Source organism: Pseudophryne corroboree, chromosome 7 (genome assembly GCF_028390025.1).
Source record: "Pseudophryne corroboree isolate aPseCor3 chromosome 7, aPseCor3.hap2, whole genome shotgun sequence".
NCBI classification, from domain to species: Eukaryota; Metazoa; Chordata; class Amphibia; order Anura; family Myobatrachidae; genus Pseudophryne; species Pseudophryne corroboree.
The window spans coordinates 17847191-17872884 of record NC_086450.1 but is presented as its reverse complement, the minus strand read 5'-3'; the positions used below and the strand labels follow the sequence as shown (position 1 = coordinate 17872884).

At 49.8% G+C, this 25694-nt stretch overlaps 2 protein-coding genes across 3 annotated transcripts in view; one reads left to right on the top strand and one right to left on the bottom strand.

The window, feature by feature from the left end:
* Positions 1 to 25694, top strand: part of SGO2 (shugoshin 2) — a 149066-nt gene that overhangs the window by 5589 nt on the left and 117783 nt on the right. The window contains exon 2 of one of the 2 annotated variants that reach the window (XM_063932715.1): positions 17764 to 17924. The exons of the other annotated variant lie outside the window; for it this stretch is intronic. Coding sequence (XP_063788785.1) covers positions 17789 to 17924 — 136 coding nt within the window. The 5' untranslated portion in view covers positions 17764 to 17788. The remainder of the gene's footprint in view (positions 1 to 17763; positions 17925 to 25694) is intronic. 2 annotated transcript variants of the gene reach the window in all.
* C7H2orf80 (chromosome 7 C2orf80 homolog) overlaps positions 1 to 25694 on the bottom strand; it is a 175278-nt gene that overhangs the window by 101516 nt on the left and 48068 nt on the right. The window lies entirely within an intron of this gene.

Genomic DNA, 25694 nt, shown 5'->3' with positions numbered 1-25694 from the left:
AATTTCGGCCCTGTCAGTTTTCTTCCAAAAAGAACTAGCTTCAGTCCCTGAAGTTCAGACGTTTGTAAAAGGGGTACTGCATATACAGCCTCCTTTTGTGCCTCCAGTGGCACTTTGGGATCTCAATGTAGTTTTTGGGTTCCAAAAGTCACATTGGTTTGAACCACTTAAATCTGTGGAGTTAAAATATCTCACATGGAAAGTAGTCATGCTGTTGGCCCTGGCCTGGGCCAGGCGCGTGTCAGAATTGGCGGCTTTATCCTGTAAAAGTCCTTTTCTGATTTTCCATTCGGACAGGGCGGAATTGAGGACTCGTCCTCAGTTTCTCCCTAAGGTGGTTTCAGCGTTTCACCTGAACCAACCTATTGTGGTGCCTGCGGCTACTAGGGACTTGGAGGACTCCAAGTTGCTAGACGTTGTCAGGGCCCTGAAAATATATGTTTCCAGGACGGCTGGAGTCAGGAAATCTGACTCGCTGTTATCCTGTATGCACCCAACAAGCTGGGTGCTCCTGCTTCTAAGCAGACTATTGCTCGTTGGATTTGTAGTACAATTCAGCTTGCACATTCTGTGGCAGGCCTGCCACAGCCAAAAATCTGTAAATGCCCACTCCACAAGGAAGGTGGGCTCATCTTGGGCGGCTGCCCGAGGGGTCTCGGCTTTACAACTTTGCCGAGCAGCTACTTGGTCAGGAGCAAATACGTTTGTAAATTCTAAAAAATTGATACCCTGGCTGAGGAGGACCTGGAGTTCTCTCATTTGGTGCTGCAGAGTCATCCGCACTCTCCCGCCCGTTTGGGAGCTTTGGTATAATCCCCATGGTCCTTACGGAGTCCCCAGCATCCACTTAGGACGTTAGAGAAAATAAGAATTTACTTACCGATAATTCTATTTCTCGTAGTCCGTAGTGGATGCTGGGCGCCCATCCCAAGTGCGGATTGTCTGCAATACTGGTACATAGTTATTGTTACCAAAAAATCGGGTTATTGCTGTAGTGAGCCATCTTTTCTAGAGGCTCCTCTGTTATCATGCTGTTAACTGGGTTCAGATCACAAGTTGTACAGTGTGATTGGTGTGGCTGGTATGAGTCTTACCCGGGATTCAAAATCCTTCCTTATTGTGTACGCTCGTCCGGGCACAGTATCCTAACTGAGGCTTGGAGGAGGGTCATAGGGGGAGGAGCCAGTGCACACCAGATAGTCCTAAAGCTTTCTTTAGATGTGCCCAGTCTCCTGCGGAGCCGCTATTCCCCATGGTCCTTACGGAGTCCCCAGCATCCACTACGGACTACGAGAAATAGAATTATCGGTAAGTAAATTCTTATTATTTGGCGATGATCCAGCGTCGATGCTCTTCCACTTTAAGTGATGTATAATGAGAGGAGTGTGGTGGGATTTTCATCCTATTTAAGAAAACAAGTGGCGCAGTCTCTACATCTTGAGCTGTATTTCATACTATACTATATATGTACTTGTGCCCTGACCACATAGCTGTGCCCTGACCACATAGCTGTGCCCCTCAGGCACATAGCTGTGCCCCTCAGGCACTGAGCATCTTGACGCCCGGCACGATTGAGACAGTATTTTATTTTTACTGCAGATGGTAATAGCGTTCATACTAGCACCCTGCACCTGTCACAACTTGTGCAGTTCCTCCTTTCCTGGCTGGGGTGTCGCCTCTGCTCTGGTGCTTCGAGCACACTCTGGTCTGCATCTCAGCACTGAGATACCTATTGGAGACCTGTGACCTTTCTCATTATTCAGTAGCTAACATCCTTGTGGTATACAGTAGGGTATACGTTATCCAATAATGAAATTAATTGTATGCAGCGTGTAAAGTGATTGTATACATATGCTAAATGTGGTAAAAATCGTTATTTGTTTATATACGGTGATTAATTAGTGACTTTTCTCTGACGTCCTAGTGGATGCTGGGAACTCCGTAAGGACCATGGGGAATAGCGTCTCCGCAGGAGACTGGGCACAACTAAAGAAAGCTTTAGGGCTACCTGGTGTGCACTGGCTCCTCCCTCTAGGACCCTCCTCCAGACCTCAGTTAGAATTTTGTGCCCGGCTGAGCTGGATGCACACTAGGGGCTCTCCTGAGCTCTTAGAAAAAGAAAGTTTATTTTAGGTTTTTTATTTTCAGTGAGATCTGCTGGCAACAGACTCACTGCTACGAGGGACTAAGGGGAGAAGAAGCGAACCTACCTGCTTGCAGCTAGCTTGGGCTTCTAGGCTACTGGACACCATTAGCTCCAGAGGGATCGAACACAGGCCCAGCCTCGGTCGTCTGGTCCCGGAGCCGCGCCGCCGTCCCCCTTACAGTGCCAGAAGCAAGAAGAGGGTCCTGGAAATCGGCGGCAGAAGACTTTGGTCTTCATCAAGGTAGCGCACAGCACTGCAGCTGTGCGCCATTGCTTCCCATGCACACCTCACACTCCGGTCACTGATGGGTGCAGGGCGCTGGGGGGGGGGGGCGCCCTGGGCTGCAATATTGAGTACCTTGGCTGGCAAATAACACATAATATAGTCATAGAGACTATATATGTGTAAAATACCCCTGCCAGATATACATAGAAAAAAGCGGGAGAAGTCCGTCGAAAAAGGGGCGGGGCTATCTCCCTCAGCACACTGGCGCCATTTTCCCTCACAGCTCCGCTGGAAGGATCGCTCCCAGGCTCTACCCTGCAGTTTCCAGACTACATAGGGTAAAAAAGAGAGGGGGGGCACTAAATTTAGGCGCAATATTGTGTATACAAGCAGCTATTGGGAAAAATCACTCAGTTATAGTGTTAATCCCTGTGTTATATAGCGCTGTTGGTGTGTGCTGGCATACTCTCTCTCTGTCTCTGTCTTCAGCATGGATGTGGACAAGCGGGCAAAAGATTCCTCATTTCTGCCCCGTGACAGAGGGAGAGGAAAAAGGCTGCAGAAATCAGCCAGTTCCCAGGAACAGAAACCCTCTCCCGCCTCTGCCAAGCCCTCAGTATGACGCTGGGGCTTTACAAGCAGAATCAGGCACGGTGGGGGGCCCGTCTCAATGAATTTCAGCGCGCAGTGGGCTCACTCGCAAGTAGACCCCTGGATCCTTCAGGTGATATCTCAGGGGTACAAATTAGAATTCGAGACGTCTCCCCCTCGCCGTTTCCTAAAGTCGGCTTTACCGATGTCTCCTTCTGACAGGGAGACAGTTTTGGAAGCCATTCACAAGCTGTATTCCCAGCAGGTGATAATCAAGGTACCCCTCCTGCAACAGGGAACGGGGTATTATTCCACACTGTTGTGGTACCGAAGCCGGACGGCTCGGTGAGACCGATTCTAAATCTAAAATCTTTGAACACTTACATACAGAGGTTCAAATTCAAGATTGAGTCACTCAGAGCAGTGATTGCGAACCTGGAAGAAGGGGACTACATGATGTCTCGGGACATCAAGGATGCTTACCTTCATGTCAAAATTTACTCTTCTCACCAAGGGTACCTCAGGTTTATGGTACAGAACTGTCACTATCAGTTCAGACGCTGCCGTATGGATGGTCCACGGCACCCAGGGTCTTTACCAAGGTAATGGCCGAAATGATGATATTCCTTCGAAGGAAGGGAATTTTAGTTATCCCTTACTTGGACGTTTCCCTGATAAGGGTAAGATCCAGGGAACAGTTGGAGGTCAGTGTAGCACTATCTCAGGTAGTGTTGCGGCAGCACGATTGGATTCTCAATATTCCAAAATCGCAGCTGGTTCCGACGATTTGTCTTCTGTTCCTAGGGATGATCCTGGACACAGTCCAGAAAAAGGTTTTTCTCCCGGAGGAGAAAGCCAGGGAGTTATCCGAGCTAGTCAGGAACCTCCTAAAACCGAGCCAAGTCTCAGTGCATCAATGCACAAGGGTTCTGGGTAAAATGGTGGCTTCCTACCAAGCAATCCCATTCGGCAGATTCCACGCAAGAACTTTCCAGTGGGACCTGCTGGACAAATGGTCCGGGTCGCATCTTCAGATGCATCAGCGGATAACCCTGTCACCAAGGACAAGGGTGTCCCTCCTGTGGTGGTTGCAGAGTGCTCATCTTCTAGAGGGCCTCAGATTCGGCATTCAGGACCGGGTCCTGGTGACCACGGATTCTAGCCTGCGAGGCTGGGGAGCAGTCACACAGGGAAGGAATATCCAGGGCTTATGGTCAAGCCTGGAGATATCACTTCACATAAATATCCTGAAGCTAATGGACATTTACAATGCTCTAAGCTTAGCAAGACCTCTGCTTCAAGGTCAGCCGGTGTTGATCCAGTCGGACAACATCACGGCAGTCACCCACGTAAACAGACAGGGTGGCACAAGAAGCAGGAGGGCAATGGCAGAAGCTGCAAGGATTCTTCGCGGGGCGGAAAATCATGTGATAGCACTGTCAGCAGTATTCATTCCGGGAGTGGACAACTGGGAAGCAGACTTCCTCAGCACGACCTCCACCCGGGAGAGTGGGGACTTCACCCAGAAGTCTTCCACATAATTATAAACCGTTGGGAAAAACTCGACAGGTATTGCGCCAGGTCAAGGGACCAACAGGCAATAGCTGTAGACGCTCTGGTAACACCGTGGGTGTACCAGTCAGTGTATGTGTTCCCTCCTCTGCCTCTCATACCCAAGGTACTGAGATTGATAAGATGGAGAAGAGTAAGCACTATATTTGTGGCTCCGGATTGTCCAAGAAGGACTTGGTAACCGGAACTTCAAGAGATGCTCACGGAGGATCCGTGGCCTCTACCTCTAAGAAGGGACCTGCTCCAGCAAGGACCCTGTCTGTTCCAAGACTTACCGCCGCTGCGTTTGACAGCAGGGCGGTTGAACGCCGGATCCTGAAGAAAAAAAAGGCATTCCGGATGAAGTCATCCCTATCCTGATCAAAGCCAGGAAGGATGTAACCGCAAAACATTATCACCGCATTTGGCGACAATATGTTGCGTGGTGCGAGGCCAGTAAGGCCCGACTGAGGAAATTCAACTGGGTCGATTCCTACATTTCCTGCAAACAGGAGTGTCTATGGGCCTGTAATTGGGGTCCATTAAGGTTCAAATTTCGGCCCTGTCAGTTTTCTTCCAAAAAGAACTAGCTTCAGTCCCTGAAGTTCAGACGTTTGTAAAAGGGGTACTGCATATACAGCCTCCTTTTGTGCCTCCAGTGGCACTTTGGGATCTCAATGTAGTTTTTGGGTTCCAAAAGTCACATTGGTTTGAACCACTTAAATCTGTGGAGTTAAAATATCTCACATGGAAAGTAGTCATGCTGTTGGCCCTGGCCTGGGCCAGGCGCGTGTCAGAATTGGCGGCTTTATCCTGTAAAAGTCCTTTTCTGATTTTCCATTCGGACAGGGCGGAATTGAGGACTCGTCCTCAGTTTCTCCCTAAGGTGGTTTCAGCGTTTCACCTGAACCAACCTATTGTGGTGCCTGCGGCTACTAGGGACTTGGAGGACTCCAAGTTGCTAGACGTTGTCAGGGCCCTGAAAATATATGTTTCCAGGACGGCTGGAGTCAGGAAATCTGACTCGCTGTTATCCTGTATGCACCCAACAAGCTGGGTGCTCCTGCTTCTAAGCAGACTATTGCTCGTTGGATTTGTAGTACAATTCAGCTTGCACATTCTGTGGCAGGCCTGCCACAGCCAAAAATCTGTAAATGCCCACTCCACAAGGAAGGTGGGCTCATCTTGGGCGGCTGCCCGAGGGGTCTCGGCTTTACAACTTTGCCGAGCAGCTACTTGGTCAGGAGCAAATACGTTTGTAAATTCTAAAAAATTGATACCCTGGCTGAGGAGGACCTGGAGTTCTCTCATTTGGTGCTGCAGAGTCATCCGCACTCTCCCGCCCGTTTGGGAGCTTTGGTATAATCCCCATGGTCCTTACGGAGTCCCCAGCATCCACTTAGGACGTTAGAGAAAATAAGAATTTACTTACCGATAATTCTATTTCTCGTAGTCCGTAGTGGATGCTGGGCGCCCATCCCAAGTGCGGATTGTCTGCAATACTGGTACATAGTTATTGTTACCAAAAAATCGGGTTATTGCTGTAGTGAGCCATCTTTTCTAGAGGCTCCTCTGTTATCATGCTGTTAACTGGGTTCAGATCACAAGTTGTACAGTGTGATTGGTGTGGCTGGTATGAGTCTTACCCGGGATTCAAAATCCTTCCTTATTGTGTACGCTCGTCCGGGCACAGTATCCTAACTGAGGCTTGGAGGAGGGTCATAGGGGGAGGAGCCAGTGCACACCAGATAGTCCTAAAGCTTTCTTTAGATGTGCCCAGTCTCCTGCGGAGCCGCTATTCCCCATGGTCCTTACGGAGTCCCCAGCATCCACTACGGACTACGAGAAATAGAATTATCGGTAAGTAAATTCTTATTATTTGGCGATGATCCAGCGTCGATGCTCTTCCACTTTAAGTGATGTATAATGAGAGGAGTGTGGTGGGATTTTCATCCTATTTAAGAAAACAAGTGGCGCAGTCTCTACATCTTGAGCTGTATTTCATACTATACTATATATGTACTTGTGCCCTGACCACATAGCTGTGCCCTGACCACATAGCTGTGCCCCTCAGGCACATAGCTGTGCCCCTCAGGCACTGAGCATCTTGACGCCCGGCACGATTGAGACAGTATTTTATTTTTACTGCAGATGGTAATAGCGTTCATACTAGCACCCTGCACCTGTCACAACTTGTGCAGTTCCTCCTTTCCTGGCTGGGGTGTCGCCTCTGCTCTGGTGCTTCGAGCACACTCTGGTCTGCATCTCAGCACTGAGATACCTATTGGAGACCTGTGACCTTTCTCATTATTCAGTAGCTAACATCCTTGTGGTATACAGTAGGGTATACGTTATCCAATAATGAAATTAATTGTATGCAGCGTGTAAAGTGATTGTATACATATGCTAAATGTGGTAAAAATCGTTATTTGTTTATATACGGTGATTAATTAGTGACTTTTCTCTGACGTCCTAGTGGATGCTGGGAACTCCGTAAGGACCATGGGGAATAGCGTCTCCGCAGGAGACTGGGCACAACTAAAGAAAGCTTTAGGGCTACCTGGTGTGCACTGGCTCCTCCCTCTAGGACCCTCCTCCAGACCTCAGTTAGAATTTTGTGCCCGGCTGAGCTGGATGCACACTAGGGGCTCTCCTGAGCTCTTAGAAAAAGAAAGTTTATTTTAGGTTTTTTATTTTCAGTGAGATCTGCTGGCAACAGACTCACTGCTACGAGGGACTAAGGGGAGAAGAAGCGAACCTACCTGCTTGCAGCTAGCTTGGGCTTCTAGGCTACTGGACACCATTAGCTCCAGAGGGATCGAACACAGGCCCAGCCTCGGTCGTCTGGTCCCGGAGCCGCGCCGCCGTCCCCCTTACAGTGCCAGAAGCAAGAAGAGGGTCCTGGAAATCGGCGGCAGAAGACTTTGGTCTTCATCAAGGTAGCGCACAGCACTGCAGCTGTGCGCCATTGCTTCCCATGCACACCTCACACTCCGGTCACTGATGGGTGCAGGGCGCTGGGGGGGGGGGGGCGCCCTGGGCTGCAATATTGAGTACCTTGGCTGGCAAATAACACATAATATAGTCATAGAGACTATATATGTGTAAAATACCCCTGCCAGATATACATAGAAAAAAGCGGGAGAAGTCCGTCGAAAAAGGGGCGGGGCTATCTCCCTCAGCACACTGGCGCCATTTTCCCTCACAGCTCCGCTGGAAGGATCGCTCCCAGGCTCTACCCTGCAGTTTCCAGACTACATAGGGTAAAAAAGAGAGGGGGGGCACTAAATTTAGGCGCAATATTGTGTATACAAGCAGCTATTGGGAAAAATCACTCAGTTATAGTGTTAATCCCTGTGTTATATAGCGCTGTTGGTGTGTGCTGGCATACTCTCTCTCTGTCTCTGTCTTCAGCATGGATGTGGACAAGCGGGCAAAAGATTCCTCATTTCTGCCCCGTGACAGAGGGAGAGGAAAAAGGCTGCAGAAATCAGCCAGTTCCCAGGAACAGAAACCCTCTCCCGCCTCTGCCAAGCCCTCAGTATGACGCTGGGGCTTTACAAGCAGAATCAGGCACGGTGGGGGGCCCGTCTCAATGAATTTCAGCGCGCAGTGGGCTCACTCGCAAGTAGACCCCTGGATCCTTCAGGTGATATCTCAGGGGTACAAATTAGAATTCGAGACGTCTCCCCCTCGCCGTTTCCTAAAGTCGGCTTTACCGATGTCTCCTTCTGACAGGGAGACAGTTTTGGAAGCCATTCACAAGCTGTATTCCCAGCAGGTGATAATCAAGGTACCCCTCCTGCAACAGGGAACGGGGTATTATTCCACACTGTTGTGGTACCGAAGCCGGACGGCTCGGTGAGACCGATTCTAAATCTAAAATCTTTGAACACTTACATACAGAGGTTCAAATTCAAGATTGAGTCACTCAGAGCAGTGATTGCGAACCTGGAAGAAGGGGACTACATGATGTCTCGGGACATCAAGGATGCTTACCTTCATGTCAAAATTTACTCTTCTCACCAAGGGTACCTCAGGTTTATGGTACAGAACTGTCACTATCAGTTCAGACGCTGCCGTATGGATGGTCCACGGCACCCAGGGTCTTTACCAAGGTAATGGCCGAAATGATGATATTCCTTCGAAGGAAGGGAATTTTAGTTATCCCTTACTTGGACGTTTCCCTGATAAGGGTAAGATCCAGGGAACAGTTGGAGGTCAGTGTAGCACTATCTCAGGTAGTGTTGCGGCAGCACGATTGGATTCTCAATATTCCAAAATCGCAGCTGGTTCCGACGATTTGTCTTCTGTTCCTAGGGATGATCCTGGACACAGTCCAGAAAAAGGTTTTTCTCCCGGAGGAGAAAGCCAGGGAGTTATCCGAGCTAGTCAGGAACCTCCTAAAACCGAGCCAAGTCTCAGTGCATCAATGCACAAGGGTTCTGGGTAAAATGGTGGCTTCCTACCAAGCAATCCCATTCGGCAGATTCCACGCAAGAACTTTCCAGTGGGACCTGCTGGACAAATGGTCCGGGTCGCATCTTCAGATGCATCAGCGGATAACCCTGTCACCAAGGACAAGGGTGTCCCTCCTGTGGTGGTTGCAGAGTGCTCATCTTCTAGAGGGCCTCAGATTCGGCATTCAGGACCGGGTCCTGGTGACCACGGATTCTAGCCTGCGAGGCTGGGGAGCAGTCACACAGGGAAGGAATATCCAGGGCTTATGGTCAAGCCTGGAGATATCACTTCACATAAATATCCTGAAGCTAATGGACATTTACAATGCTCTAAGCTTAGCAAGACCTCTGCTTCAAGGTCAGCCGGTGTTGATCCAGTCGGACAACATCACGGCAGTCACCCACGTAAACAGACAGGGTGGCACAAGAAGCAGGAGGGCAATGGCAGAAGCTGCAAGGATTCTTCGCGGGGCGGAAAATCATGTGATAGCACTGTCAGCAGTATTCATTCCGGGAGTGGACAACTGGGAAGCAGACTTCCTCAGCACGACCTCCACCCGGGAGAGTGGGGACTTCACCCAGAAGTCTTCCACATAATTATAAACCGTTGGGAAAAACTCGACAGGTATTGCGCCAGGTCAAGGGACCAACAGGCAATAGCTGTAGACGCTCTGGTAACACCGTGGGTGTACCAGTCAGTGTATGTGTTCCCTCCTCTGCCTCTCATACCCAAGGTACTGAGATTGATAAGATGGAGAAGAGTAAGCACTATATTTGTGGCTCCGGATTGTCCAAGAAGGACTTGGTAACCGGAACTTCAAGAGATGCTCACGGAGGATCCGTGGCCTCTACCTCTAAGAAGGGACCTGCTCCAGCAAGGACCCTGTCTGTTCCAAGACTTACCGCCGCTGCGTTTGACAGCAGGGCGGTTGAACGCCGGATCCTGAAGAAAAAAAAGGCATTCCGGATGAAGTCATCCCTATCCTGATCAAAGCCAGGAAGGATGTAACCGCAAAACATTATCACCGCATTTGGCGACAATATGTTGCGTGGTGCGAGGCCAGTAAGGCCCGACTGAGGAAATTCAACTGGGTCGATTCCTACATTTCCTGCAAACAGGAGTGTCTATGGGCCTGTAATTGGGGTCCATTAAGGTTCAAATTTCGGCCCTGTCAGTTTTCTTCCAAAAAGAACTAGCTTCAGTCCCTGAAGTTCAGACGTTTGTAAAAGGGGTACTGCATATACAGCCTCCTTTTGTGCCTCCAGTGGCACTTTGGGATCTCAATGTAGTTTTTGGGTTCCAAAAGTCACATTGGTTTGAACCACTTAAATCTGTGGAGTTAAAATATCTCACATGGAAAGTAGTCATGCTGTTGGCCCTGGCCTGGGCCAGGCGCGTGTCAGAATTGGCGGCTTTATCCTGTAAAAGTCCTTTTCTGATTTTCCATTCGGACAGGGCGGAATTGAGGACTCGTCCTCAGTTTCTCCCTAAGGTGGTTTCAGCGTTTCACCTGAACCAACCTATTGTGGTGCCTGCGGCTACTAGGGACTTGGAGGACTCCAAGTTGCTAGACGTTGTCAGGGCCCTGAAAATATATGTTTCCAGGACGGCTGGAGTCAGGAAATCTGACTCGCTGTTATCCTGTATGCACCCAACAAGCTGGGTGCTCCTGCTTCTAAGCAGACTATTGCTCGTTGGATTTGTAGTACAATTCAGCTTGCACATTCTGTGGCAGGCCTGCCACAGCCAAAAATCTGTAAATGCCCACTCCACAAGGAAGGTGGGCTCATCTTGGGCGGCTGCCCGAGGGGTCTCGGCTTTACAACTTTGCCGAGCAGCTACTTGGTCAGGAGCAAATACGTTTGTAAATTCTAAAAAATTGATACCCTGGCTGAGGAGGACCTGGAGTTCTCTCATTTGGTGCTGCAGAGTCATCCGCACTCTCCCGCCCGTTTGGGAGCTTTGGTATAATCCCCATGGTCCTTACGGAGTCCCCAGCATCCACTTAGGACGTTAGAGAAAATAAGAATTTACTTACCGATAATTCTATTTCTCGTAGTCCGTAGTGGATGCTGGGCGCCCATCCCAAGTGCGGATTGTCTGCAATACTGGTACATAGTTATTGTTACCAAAAAATCGGGTTATTGCTGTAGTGAGCCATCTTTTCTAGAGGCTCCTCTGTTATCATGCTGTTAACTGGGTTCAGATCACAAGTTGTACAGTGTGATTGGTGTGGCTGGTATGAGTCTTACCCGGGATTCAAAATCCTTCCTTATTGTGTACGCTCGTCCGGGCACAGTATCCTAACTGAGGCTTGGAGGAGGGTCATAGGGGGAGGAGCCAGTGCACACCAGATAGTCCTAAAGCTTTCTTTAGATGTGCCCAGTCTCCTGCGGAGCCGCTATTCCCCATGGTCCTTACGGAGTCCCCAGCATCCACTACGGACTACGAGAAATAGAATTATCGGTAAGTAAATTCTTATTATTTGGCGATGATCCAGCGTCGATGCTCTTCCACTTTAAGTGATGTATAATGAGAGGAGTGTGGTGGGATTTTCATCCTATTTAAGAAAACAAGTGGCGCAGTCTCTACATCTTGAGCTGTATTTCATACTATACTATATATGTACTTGTGCCCTGACCACATAGCTGTGCCCTGACCACATAGCTGTGCCCCTCAGGCACATAGCTGTGCCCCTCAGGCACTGAGCATCTTGACGCCCGGCACGATTGAGACAGTATTTTATTTTTACTGCAGATGGTAATAGCGTTCATACTAGCACCCTGCACCTGTCACAACTTGTGCAGTTCCTCCTTTCCTGGCTGGGGTGTCGCCTCTGCTCTGGTGCTTCGAGCACACTCTGGTCTGCATCTCAGCACTGAGATACCTATTGGAGACCTGTGACCTTTCTCATTATTCAGTAGCTAACATCCTTGTGGTATACAGTAGGGTATACGTTATCCAATAATGAAATTAATTGTATGCAGCGTGTAAAGTGATTGTATACATATGCTAAATGTGGTAAAAATCGTTATTTGTTTATATACGGTGATTAATTAGTGACTTTTCTCTGACGTCCTAGTGGATGCTGGGAACTCCGTAAGGACCATGGGGAATAGCGTCTCCGCAGGAGACTGGGCACAACTAAAGAAAGCTTTAGGGCTACCTGGTGTGCACTGGCTCCTCCCTCTAGGACCCTCCTCCAGACCTCAGTTAGAATTTTGTGCCCGGCTGAGCTGGATGCACACTAGGGGCTCTCCTGAGCTCTTAGAAAAAGAAAGTTTATTTTAGGTTTTTTATTTTCAGTGAGATCTGCTGGCAACAGACTCACTGCTACGAGGGACTAAGGGGAGAAGAAGCGAACCTACCTGCTTGCAGCTAGCTTGGGCTTCTAGGCTACTGGACACCATTAGCTCCAGAGGGATCGAACACAGGCCCAGCCTCGGTCGTCTGGTCCCGGAGCCGCGCCGCCGTCCCCCTTACAGTGCCAGAAGCAAGAAGAGGGTCCTGGAAATCGGCGGCAGAAGACTTTGGTCTTCATCAAGGTAGCGCACAGCACTGCAGCTGTGCGCCATTGCTTCCCATGCACACCTCACACTCCGGTCACTGATGGGTGCAGGGCGCTGGGGGGGGGGGGCGCCCTGGGCTGCAATATTGAGTACCTTGGCTGGCAAATAACACATAATATAGTCATAGAGACTATATATGTGTAAAATACCCCTGCCAGATATACATAGAAAAAAGCGGGAGAAGTCCGTCGAAAAAGGGGCGGGGCTATCTCCCTCAGCACACTGGCGCCATTTTCCCTCACAGCTCCGCTGGAAGGATCGCTCCCAGGCTCTACCCTGCAGTTTCCAGACTACATAGGGTAAAAAAGAGAGGGGGGGCACTAAATTTAGGCGCAATATTGTGTATACAAGCAGCTATTGGGAAAAATCACTCAGTTATAGTGTTAATCCCTGTGTTATATAGCGCTGTTGGTGTGTGCTGGCATACTCTCTCTCTGTCTCCCCAAAGGGCTTTGTGGGGTCCTGTCCTCAGTCAGAGCATTCCCTGTGTGTGTGTGTGGTGTGTCGGTACGGCTGTGTCGACATGTTTGATGAGGAGGCTTATGTGGAGGCGGAGCAGGTGCCGATAAATGTGATGTCACCCCCTGCGGGGTCGACACCTGAGTGGATGGTTATGTGGAAGGAATTACGCAACAGTGTCGACTCCTTACATAAAAGGTTTGACGACATAGCAGATGTGGGACAGCCGGCTTCTCAGCCTGTGCCTGCCCAGACGTCTCTAAAGCCATCAGGGGCTCTAAAACGCCCGCTACCTCAGATGGCAGACACAGATGTCGACACGGATACTGACTCCAGTGTCGACGATGATGAGACTAGTGTTCATTCCAATAGAGCCACCCGTTACATGATTACGGCAATGAAAAATGTGTTGCATATTTCTGATGTTACCCCAGGTACCACAAAAAAGGGTATTATGTTTGGGGAGAAAAAACTGCCAGTGGTTTTTCCCCCATCTGATGAATTACATGAAGTGTGTGAAGAAGCGTGGGCTTCCCCCGATAAGAAACTGGTAATTTCTAAAAAGTTACTAATGGCGTACCCTTTCCAGCCAGAGGACAGGTCACGTTGGGAGACATCCCCTAGGGTGGATAAAGCGCTCACACGTCTGTCAAAAAAGGTGGCACTACCGTCTCCGGACACGGCCGCCCTAAAGGAGCCTGCAGATAGAAAGCAGGAGGCTATCCTGAAGTCTGTATATACACACTCAGGTATTATACTGAGACCGCCTATTGCTTCAGCATGGATGTGCAGTGCTGCAGCTGCGTGGTCAGATTCCCTGTCGGAAAACACTGATACCCTAGACAGAGACACTATATTGCTAACCGTAGAGCATATTAAAGACGCTGTCTTGTACATGAGAGATGCACAGAGGGATATTTGCCGGCTGGCATCTAAAATAAACACAATGTCCATTTCTGCCAGGAGAGGATTGTGGACTCGGCAGTGGACAGGAGATGCAGATTCTAAAAGGCACATGGAAGTATTGCCTTACAAGGGTGAGGAGTTGTTTGGGGATGGTCTCTCGGATCTCGTTTCCACAGCGACAGCTGGGAAGTCAGCATTTTTACCCCATGTTCCCTCACAGCCAAAGAAAGCACCGTATTATCAGGTACAGTCCTTTCGGCCCCAGAAAGGCAAGCGGGTTAGAGGCGCGTCCTTTCTGCCCAGAGGCAGAGGTAGAGGGAAAAAGCTGCAACATACAGCCAGTTCCCAGGAACAAAAGTCCTCCCCCGCTTCCTCTAAGTCCACCGCATGACGCTGGGGCTCCACAGGCGGAGCCAGGTACGGTGGGGGCCCGTCTCAAGAACTTCAGCGACCAGTGGGCTCGCTCACGGGTGGATCCCTGGATTCTACAAGTAGTATCTCAGGGGTACAAGCTGGAATTCGAGACGTCTCCCCCTCGCCGTTTCCTCAAATCTGCCTTGCCGACAGCTCCCCCGGACAGGGAGGCAGTGCTGGAGGTGATTCACAAGCTGTATTCTCAGCAGGTGATAATCAAGGTACCCCTTCTTCAACAAGGACGGGGTTACTATTCCACAAGGTTTGTGGTACCGAAACCGGACGGTTCGGTGAGACCCATTTTAAATTTAAAATCCTTGAACACTTTTATATAAGAAGGTTCAAGTTCAAGATAGAATCGCTCAGGGCGGTGATTGCAAGCCTGGACGAGGGGGATTCCATGGTATCACTGGACATCAAGGATGCTTACCTGCATGTCCCCATTTACCCTCCTCACCAGGAGTACCTCAGATTTGGGGTACAGGACTGTCATTACCAATTCCAGACGTTGCCGTTTGGTCTGTCCACGGCACCGAGGGTATTTATCAAGGTAATGGCCGAAATGATGATACTCCTTCGGAGAAAGGGAGTTTTAATTTTCCCGTACTTGGACGATCTCCTTATAAAGGCGAGGTACAGGGAACAGTTGTTGATCGGTGTAGCACTAGCTCGGTAAGTGCTACAACAGCACGGCTGGATCCTGAATATTCCAAAGTCGCAGCTGGTTCCTACAACGCGTCTACTGTTCCTGGGGATGGTTCTGGACACAGAACAGAAAAAAGTATTTCTCCCGGAGGAGAAGGCCAAGGAGTTGTCATCTCTAGTCAGAGACCTCCTAAAACCAAAACAGGTGTCGGTGCACCACTGCACGCGAGTCCTGGGAAAGATGGTGGCTTCTTACGAAGCAATTCCATTCGGAAGGTTCCATGCAAGGATCTTTCAGTGGGATCTGTTGGACAAGTCGTCCGGATCGCATCTTCAGATGCATCGGCTGATAACCCTGTCTCCAAGGACCAGGGTGTCGCTGTTGTGGTGGCTGCAGAGTGCTCCTCTTCTAGAGGGCCGCAGATTCGGCATACAGGACTGGGTCCTGGTGACCACGGATGCCAGCCTTCGAGGTTGGGGGGCAGTCACACAGGGAAGAAACTTCCAGGGACTATGGACAAGTCAGGAGACTTCCCTACACATAAATATTCTGGAACTAATGGCCATTTACAATGCCCTAAGTCAGGCAAGACCCCTGCTTCAACACCAGCCGGTGCTGATCCAGTCAGACAACATCACGGCGGTCGCCCATGTAAACCGACAGGGCGGCAGAAGAAGCAGGATGGCAATGGCAGAAGCCACAAGGATTCTCCGATGGGCGGAAAATTATGTGTTAGCACTGTCAGCAGTGTTCATTCCCGGAGTGGACAACTGGGAAGCAGACTTTCTCAGCAGACACGACCTCCACCCGGGAGAGTGGGGACTTCATCCAGAAGTCTTCCAAATGATTGTACACCGGTGGGAAAGGCCACAGGTGGACATGATGGCGTCCCGCCTCAACAAAAAGCTAAAAAGATATTGCGCCAGGTCAAGGGACCCTCAGGCGATAGCTGTGGACGCTCTGGTAACACCGTGGGTGTACCGGTCGGTGTAGGTGTTCCCTCCTCTGCCTCTCATACCCAAGGTACTGAGACTAATAAGAAGGAGAGGAGTAAGAACTATACTCATTGTTCCGGATTGGCCAAGAAGAGCTTGGTACCCAGAACTTCAAGAAATGATCTCAGAGGACCCATGGCCTCTGCCGCTCAGACAGGACCTGCTGCAGCAGGGGCCCTGTCTGTTCCAAGACTTACCGCGGCTGCGTTTGCCGGCATGGCGGTTGAACGCCGGATCCTGAAGGAAAAGGGCATTCCGGAGGAAGTTATCCCTACGCTTATTAAAGCTAGGAAAGAAGTGACCGCAAACCATTATCACCGCATATGGCGAAAATATGTTGCGTGGTGTGAGGCCAGGAAGGCCCCAACGGAGGAATTTCAGCTAGGTCGATTTCTGCACTTCCTACAGTCAGGGGTGACTATGGGCCTAAAATTGGGTTCCATTAATGTCCAGATTTCGGCTCTATCGATTTTCTTCCAAAAAGAACTGGCTTCACTACCTGAAGTTCAGACATTTGTTAAGGGAGTGCTGCATATTCAGCCCCCTTTTGTGCCCCCAGTGGCACCTTGGGATCTCAACGTGGTGTTGGATTTCCTAAAGTCGCATTGATTTGAACCACTTAAAACCGTGGAACTAAAATATCTCACGTGGAAAGTGGTCATGCTGTTGGCCTTGGCTTCGGCCAGGCGTGTGTCAGAATTGGCGGCTTTGTCTTGTAAAAGCCCTTATCTGATTTTCCATATGGATAGGGCGGAATTGAGGACTCGTCCCCAATTTCTCCCAAAGGTGGTTTCAGCGTTTCATTTGAACCAGCCTATTGTGGTGCCTGCGGCTACTCGTGACTTGGAGGACTCCAAGTTGCTGGACGTAGTCCGGGCCCTAAAAATCTATGTTTCCAGGACAGCTGGAGTCAGAAAGACTGACTCGCTATTTATCCTGCATGCGCCCAACAAGTTGGGTGCGCCTGCTTCAAAGCAGATTATTGGTCGCTGGATCTGTAGCACGATTCAACTTGCACATTCTGCGGCTGGACTGCGCATCCTAAATCAGTCAAAGCCCATTCCACGAGGAAGGTGGGCTCTTCTTGGGCGGCTGCCCGAGGGGTCTCGGCTTTACAACTTTGCCGAGCAGCTACTTGGTCGGGGTCAAACACATTTGCTAAATTCTACAAGTTTGATACCCTGGCTGAGGAGGACCTAGAGTTCGCTCATTCGGTGCTGCAGAGTCATCCGCACTTTCCCGCCCGTTTGGGAGCTTTGGTATAATCCCCATGGTCCTTACGGAGTTCCCAGCATCCACTAGGACGTCAGAGAAAATAAGATTTTACTCACCGGTAAATCTATTTCTCGTAGTCCATAGTGGATGCTGGGCGCCCATCCCAAGTGCGGATTGTCTGCAATACTTGTATATAGTTATTGTTTAACTAAAGGGTTATTGTTGAGCCATCTGTTGAGAGGCTCAGTTATATTTCATACTGTTAACTGGGTGTAGTATCACGAGTTATACGGTGTGATTGGTGTGGCTGGTATGAGTCTTACCCGGGATTCGAAATCCTTTCCTTATTGTGTCAGCTCTTCCGGGCACAGTATCCTAACTGAGGTCTGGAGGAGGGTCATAGAGGGATGAGCCAGTGCACACCAGGTAGTCCTAAAGCTTTCTTTAGTTGTGCCCAGTCTCCTGCGGAGCCGCTATTCCCCATGGTCCTTACGGAGTTCCCAGCATCCACTACGGACTACGAGAAATAGATTTACCGGTGAGTAAAATCTTATTTTTCTAATTGTGCGTTTCTTTATCTGCAGCCTGAATGTATGCGGCTCCGCTAAAATGGATTTTACGTCTAGCGCCCCCCTCTCCACTCTGCAGACCGTTAAGGAACGGATGCGGGAGAAACTCAACGGAACATTAAAGAGCGTAAAGCTGCAAACAACCCTTGCTGCAAAAATCAAGACAAAAACATTAAGTATGTTTCATTGACGAACAGATAACGATGCAGACTCTGAAATTCAAACACTCATTACTGTTTCCAGATTTTAATTGCAAACCCTTAAAAATCGCATTGTAGTGTGTAGGGGCGCTGCCGGTGGTGGATGTACCGGGGGCAGCTGCGTTCCGCAGGTAACAGCCTCCCGCAGTAAGTCATTAGATGACGTGAAACTCGGCGATCACCTGTGGGTGTTCATATGACCTCGGGGATAGACTGTGTGAGATTCAATACATAAATATAGTGATCTATTTGGACAGAAATTGTGGTTGTGATATGGTAAATGGGAACCAAAACCATAGGTTTATTAAATGTATTAGAATGTAATGCGAGAATACAGTTTGGCCACCCTATCGATTTATGAATGGCCAACGGTGTGTTCGCCATCGATGGCGAAACTGTGAGTGACCATTGATGGTCACGAACTATGCTATGGGTGACCATGGATGGTTTCACTCTTCGATGGTAATCCCTGTTATGACAGGGAATGACCCGCGGGCCAATCACAGCCCGGGGGTGGGGCTTCGTGGGTGTCAGGGGTGGAGCTAAGCTCCGTGTCCCTACACCTTGCAACAAAAAACAAAATATTCATTTATGCAAAGCCATCGATGGGGGGGTAACCATCTGGATCTCTCCCATCGATGGCAAAACCATTCAACATCGGCCTTAAACCATTGATGATTAGGGATCATTGATGGTCGATGTCCATCCCTACTATCGATACACGATATGGAATGGGAGCGGTCAGGTAAGGGGTCATGTGGGTGAGGGGATTGGGTATGATGGGGAAATGCCGCGGAGCATCACCTCCGATACGTAACCGTTCATGTCTGGAAGAATGTCTTTTAGATGGGTGGTGATAGATATGGCTTCCCCCCGTCTGGCTCTCAGTAACTGATGGGGGCCCCGCTATGAATGAATGCAGCTGTAGAGAAGATGGTGTGTGCGGCCATACGCTGGATCTTATTCGTGTCCCCTCACTAGTCCGGTCATCGCTTGTTTGGATTACCGGTGTGTTGTCCAACGCGTCTCGACTGCGTTTCTTTCTAGACAGCTAAGATCCAGCATCGGCCAATGCTCCGTCATAACTGTGGCTGTAGTCCATGAGTCTTCATCCTTCGGCTGTTGTGGAACTACACACCCCAGCATACCTTAATAGCAAAACTGGAAGGGCATGCTGGGATGTGTAGTTCCACAGCAGCTGTAGGCCGCAGGTTGAATCCCCACGCTGTAGTCCGTTTGTGCATGTGTAGAACTGCGATAACACAGCATCCGTTTAAGTCTTGAAGGCCATGAATAACTGGTTCCGAGCCTCTTGGCAACAGGTCCCTCCGGCAAGAAGGCAGCCATCTTTCATTTTATTTCCTTCGTTGCTCACAAACGGTCAGGGCTAGGCGGGAAGCCCCATTTGGTCCACGCTCATGGTAGCGGTGTATACCAGATGGACTTGGAGAAATGGATTTCAGTGACTACCAAAAATCCCTTGTTTTTCTCTGACGTCCTAATGGATGCTGGGAACTCCGTAAGGACCATGGGGAATAGACGGGCTCCGCAGGAGACTGGGCACGCTAAAAGAAAGTTTAGGTACTATCTGGTGTGCACTGGCTCCTCCCTCTATGCCCCTCCTCCAGACCTCAGTTAGAATCTGTGCCCGGCCAGAGCTGGATGCACCAAGTGGGCTCTCCTGAGCTTGCTAGAAAAGAAAGTATTTGTTAGGTTTTTTATTTTCAGTGAGATCTGCTGGCAACAGACTCACTGCTACGTGGGAGAGAATCAAACCTACCTGCGTGCAGCTAGCTTGTGCTTCTTAGGCTACTGGACACCATTAGCTCCAGAGGGTTCGAACACAGGGCCTGACCTCGATCGTCCGTTCCCGGAGCCGCGCCGCCGTCCCCCTTGCAGAGCCAGAAGAAGAAGTTGAAATCGGCGGCAGAAGACTCCGGTCTTCATTAAGGTAGCGCACAGCACTGCAGCTGTGCGCCATTGCTCCTACTGCACACCACACACTCCGGTCACTGATGGGTGCAGGGCGCTGGGGAGGGGGGCGCCCTGGGCAGCAATAAGTATACTTTTTGGCAATATATACACATAATACAGTCTGGAAAACTGTATATGGGTAAAACCCCCGCCATTTTTAGTCAGAAACAGGACAGAAGCCCGCCGCTGAGGGGGCGGGGCCTTCTTCCTCAGCACACCAGCGCCATTTTCTCTTCACAGCTGCGCTGGAAGGAAGCTCCCCAGGCTCTCCCCTGCAGTATCCTGGTACACAAAGGGTGAAAAGAGAGGGGGGGCACATAAATTTAGGCGCAAAAATTGTATATACAGCAGCTACTGGGTAAACACGGAGTTGTAGTGTAATCCCTGGGTTATATAGCGCTGGGGTGTGTGCTGGCATACTGTCTCTCTGTCTCTCCAAAGGGCCTTGTGGGGGAACTGTCCTCAAATAGAGCATCCCCTGTGTGTGTGGTGTGTCGGTACGCGTGTGTCGACATGTCTGAGGTAAAAGGCTCCTCTAAGGAGGTGATAGAGCGGATATGTGTGTGAGAGGGTGTCTCCGTCGACAACGCCGACACCTGTTTGGATATGTGTAAGTGCTAAGGTGAATTTATTGCACAAAAGGTTAGGGAACAGACTGGAAATCTACCCATGTCTGTCCCTATGTCACAGAGACCTTCAGAGTCTCTCAATGCTCACTATCCATAATAACAAACACTGGTATCGACATGGAGTTTAACTCCACTGTCGACTACGATAATGCAAAGTTACAGCCAAGATGGCTATAAGGTATTCAATATATGATTATTGAAATAAAAGATGATTTGCATATCACTGATGACTCATCTGTCCCTGACACGAGAGTACACATGTTAAGGGGAAGAATGCTGAGGTAAATTTCCCTCCTCTCATGAGGAAAAAGGGCGGGAATCTCCAGACAAGAGACGGCAGCTTCCCACAAGAGAATTCTCAGGCTGTATCCTTTCCCCACTAGGGCCAGGATGTGTTGAGAATCTTCCCCTAGGGTGTCCTGTTTGCACAGACGGTAGCACTTGCTATTCTCAGGGATCCTGCAGATAGCGTGCACATTCTAGTATACTACCCAGACCGGCGATTGTGTCGGCATGGGTTTATAGCGCTGTGGCAGCGTGGACAGGTACCTTATCAGCAGAGATGAGACTCTAGTATGCAATATAAATATATTAAAGATGCTGTCTTAAGTGATAGATATATAGTTATAAAGCATGCCCAAAGAGACATGAGTATACTGGGTCCTAGAGTCAAAGCTATGTCGATCTCTGCTTGACGTGTCCTGTAGAATATGCATTGGACAGATGATGCCGACTTAAGAGGCATATGGAAGGCTGAGGATTGTGTGGAGAAGGGTTCTCGGGCCTGGTCTCCACAGCTATAGCTGGTAATTCTGCTAGTTTGCCTTATATTCCTGCACAGCCTAAGAAAGCACGACATTATTAAATGCAGCCTTTCGTATAAAGAAACAAAGTCGGAGGGGCGTCCTTTCTTGTCAGAGCCGGGCAGCTAGTTCCCAGGAACAGAAGTCCTCCCCGGCCCCTACAAAAATCCACCAATGTCGCTGGGGCTCAACAGGCGGAGCTAGGCCCGGTGGGGCACGCCTTCGTAAGTTCAGCCACAAGTGGGTTCACTCCCTGTTCGATCCCTGGGCTATAGATATTGTGTCTCAGGGATACAAGCTGGACTGTGAGAAGATGCCCCCTCACCGACGGCCCTGCGGGCTTCCCCCCAAGAGAGGGAGCCAGTGTTATCTGCAATTCACAAATTGTATCTTTAACAGGTGGTGGTCAAGGGTCCCCTCCTTCAACAAGAGGGTGTTATTATTCGACCATGTTGTAATCCCGATACCAGACGGTTCGGTCAGACCCATATTGAATTAAAAATCCCTGAACATATACCTGAGAAGGTTCAAGTTCAAGATGAAATCGCTAAGAGCGGTCAGTGCAAGCCTAAAAAGGGGGAGACTTTATTGTGAATCGGGACATAAGGGATGCATACCTTCAGGTCCCCATTTATCCACCTCATTAGGCGTACCTCAGAATTGCGGTACGGGATTGTCATTACCAATTTCAGATGTTGCCGTTTGGTCTCTCCACGGCCCCGAGAATATTCACCATGGTAATGGCGGATATGATTGTGCTCCTGCGGAAGCAAGGTGTCACTATTATCACGTACTTGGACGATCTCCTCATAAAAGCGAGATCAAGAGAGCAGTTGCTGAACAGCGTATCACTTTTTCTGGAAGTGTAACGGCAACACGGCTGGATTCTATATTTCTCTGACGTCCTAGTGGATGCTGGGAAATCCGTAAGGACCATGGGGAATAGCGGCTCCGCAGGAGACTGGGCACAACTAAAGAAAGCTTTAGGACTACCTGGTGTGCACTGGCTCCTCCCTCTATGACCCTCCTCCAGACCTCTGTTAGAATCTTGTGCCCGGCTGAGCTGGATGCACACTAGGGGCTCTCCTGAGCTCCTAGAAAAGAAAGTATATTTTAGGTTTTTTATTTTCAGTGAGATCTGCTGGCAACAGACTCACTGCTACGAGGGACTAAGGGGAGAAGAAGCGAACCTACCTGCTTGCAGCTAGCTTGGGCTTCTTAGGCTACTGGACACCATTAGCTCCAGAGGGATCGAACACAGGGCCCGACCTCGATCGTCCGGTCCCGGAGCCGGGCCGCCGTCCCCCTTACAGAGCCAGAAGCATGAAGATGGTCCTGAAAATCGGCGGCAGAAGACTTCGGTCTTCAACAAGGTAGCGCACAGCACTGTAGCTGTGCGCCATTGCTCCTCATGCATACCTCACACTCAGGTCACTGATGGGTGCAGGGCGCTGGGGGGGGCGCCCTGAGCAGCAATATTAACACCTTGGCTGGCAAAATAATCACAATATATAGTCCCAGAGGCTATATATGTGAAAAATACCCCTGCCAGGATCCATAAAAAAGCAGGAGAAAGTCAGCCGAAAAAGGGGCGGGGCTATCTCAGCACACTGGCGCCATTTTCTCTTCACAGTGCAGCTGGAAGACAGCTCCCCAGGCTCTCCCCTGTAGTTTTCAAGCTCCAAGGGTTAAAAAGAGAGGGGGGGCACTAAATTTAGGCGCAAATCTGTGTATTATAGCAGCTATAAGGGAAAAATCACTGTGGGTAGTGTGAATCCCTGCATTATATAGCGCTCTGGTGTGTGCTGGCATACTCTCTCTCTGTCTCCCCAAAGGACTTTGTTGGGGTCCTGTCCTCAGTCAGAGCATTCCCTGTGTGTGTGCGGTGTGTCGGTACGGCTGTGTCGACATGGTTGATGAGGAGGCTTATGTGGAGGCGGAGCAGATGCCGATAAATGTGATGTCGCCCCCTGTGGGGATAGGTGGAAGGTATTAACCGACAGTGTCAACTCCTTACATAAAAGGCTGGATGACGTAACAGCTGTGGGACAGCCGGCTTCTCAGCCCGCGCCTGCCCAGGCGTCTCAAAGGCCATCAGGGGCTCAAAAACGCCCGCTACCTCAGATGGCAGACACGGTTGTCGACACGGAGTCTGACTCCAGTGTCGACGAGGTTGAGACATATACACAATCCACTAGGAACATCCGTTGCATGATCTCGGCAATGAAAAAATGTGTTACACATTTCTGACATTAACCCAGGTACCACAAAAAAGGGGTTTTATGTTTGGGGAGAAAAAGCAGACAGTGTTTTGCTCCCCCATCAGATGAGTGAATGAAGTGTGTGAAGAAGTGTGGGTTCCCCCGATAAGAAACTGGTAATTTCTAAAAAGTTACTGATGGCGTACCCTTTCCCGCCAGAGGATAGGTCACGTTGGGAGATATCCCCTAAAGTGGATAAGGCGCTCACACGTTTGTCAAAAAAGGTGGCATTGCCGTCTTAGAATACGGCCACTTTGAAGGAGCCTGCTGATAAAAAGCAGGAGGCTATCCTGAAGTCTGTATATACACACTCGGGTACTATACTGAGACCTGCAATTGCCTCAGCATGGATAGTGCTGCTGCAGCGTGGTCTATTACCCTGTCAGGACAGGGATACTATTTGCTAACCATAGAGCATATTAAAGATGTCGTCTTATATATGAGGGATGCACAGAGGGATATTTGCCGGCTGGCATCCAGAATCAATGCAATGTCCATTCTGCCAGGAGGGTATTAGGGACCCGGCAGTGGACAGGCGATGCTGACTTTAGAAGGCACATGAAGATTCTGCCTTATAAGGGTGAGGAATTGTTTGGGGATGGTCTCTGGGACCTCGTATCCACAGCAACAGCTGGGAAGGAAAAAATTTACCTCAAGTTTCCTCACAGCCTAAGAAAGCACCGTATTATAAGGTACAGTCCTTTCGGCTTCAGAAAAGCAAGCGGGTTAAATGCGCTTCCTTTCTGCACAGAGACAAGGGAAGAGGGAAAAAGCTGCACCAGACAGCCAGTTCCCAGGATCAAAAATCTTCCCCCGCTTCCTCTGAGTCCACCGCATGACGCTGGGGCCCCACAGGTGGAGTCAGGTGCGGTGGGGGCGCGTCTCGGGAACTTCAGCGACCAGTGGGCTCGCTTACAGGTGGATCCCTGGGTTCTGCAAGTAGTATCACAGGGATACAAGCTGGAGTTTCGGTGCGACTCCCCCTCGCCGTTACCTCAAATCAGCCTTGCCTGCTGCCCTCGAGGAGAGGTAGTACTGGCGGCAATTCACAAGCTGTACTTCCAGCAGGTGATGATCACGGTACCCCTCCTTCAACAAGGCCGGGGTTACTATTCCACAATGTTTGTGGTACCGAAACCAGACGGTTTGGTGAGACCCATTCTAAAAATTGAAATCCTTGAACACTTATATACGAAGGTTCAAGTTCAAAATGGAATCGCTCAGGGCGGTTATTGCAAGCCTGGACGAAGGGGATTACATGGTATCACTGGACATCAAGGATGCTTACCTGCATGTCCCCATTTACCCTCCTCACCAGGAGTACCTCAAAATTGTGGTACAGGTTTGTCATTACCAATTCCAGACGTTGCCGTTGGTCTGTCCCCGGCACTGAGGGTATTTACCAAGGTAATGGCCGAAATGATGATACTCCTTCGAAAAAAGGGAGTTATAATTATCCCGTACTTGGACGATCTCCTTATAAAGGCGAGGTCCAGGGAGCAGTTGTTCGTCGGAGTAGCACTATCTCGGGAAGTGCTACAACAGCACGGCTGGATTCTGAATAGTCCAAAGTCGCAGCTGGTTCCTACGACGCGTCTACTGTTCCTGGGTATGGTTCTGGACACAGAACAGGAAAAAGGGTTTCTCCCGGAGGAGAAGGCCAAGGAGTTGTCATCTCTAGTCAGAGACCTCCTAATACAAATACAGGTGTAGGTGCATCAATGCACGCGAGTCCTGGGAAAGATGGAAGCTTCTTACGAAGAAATTCCATTCGGTAGGTTCCATGCAAGGATCTTCCAGTGGGATCTGTTGGACAAGTGGTCCGGGTCGCATCTTCAGATGCATCGGCTGATAACCCTGTCTCCAAGGGCCAGGGTGTCGCTGTTGTGGTGGCTGCAGAGTGCTCATCTTCTAGAGGGCCGCAGATTCGGCATACAGGACTGGGTCCTGGTGACCACAGATGCCAGCCTTCGAGGCTGGGGGGCAGTCACACAGGGAAGAAACTTCCAAGGACTATGGTCAAGTCAGGAGACTTCCCTACACATAAATATTCTGGGACTAAGGGCCATTCACAATGCC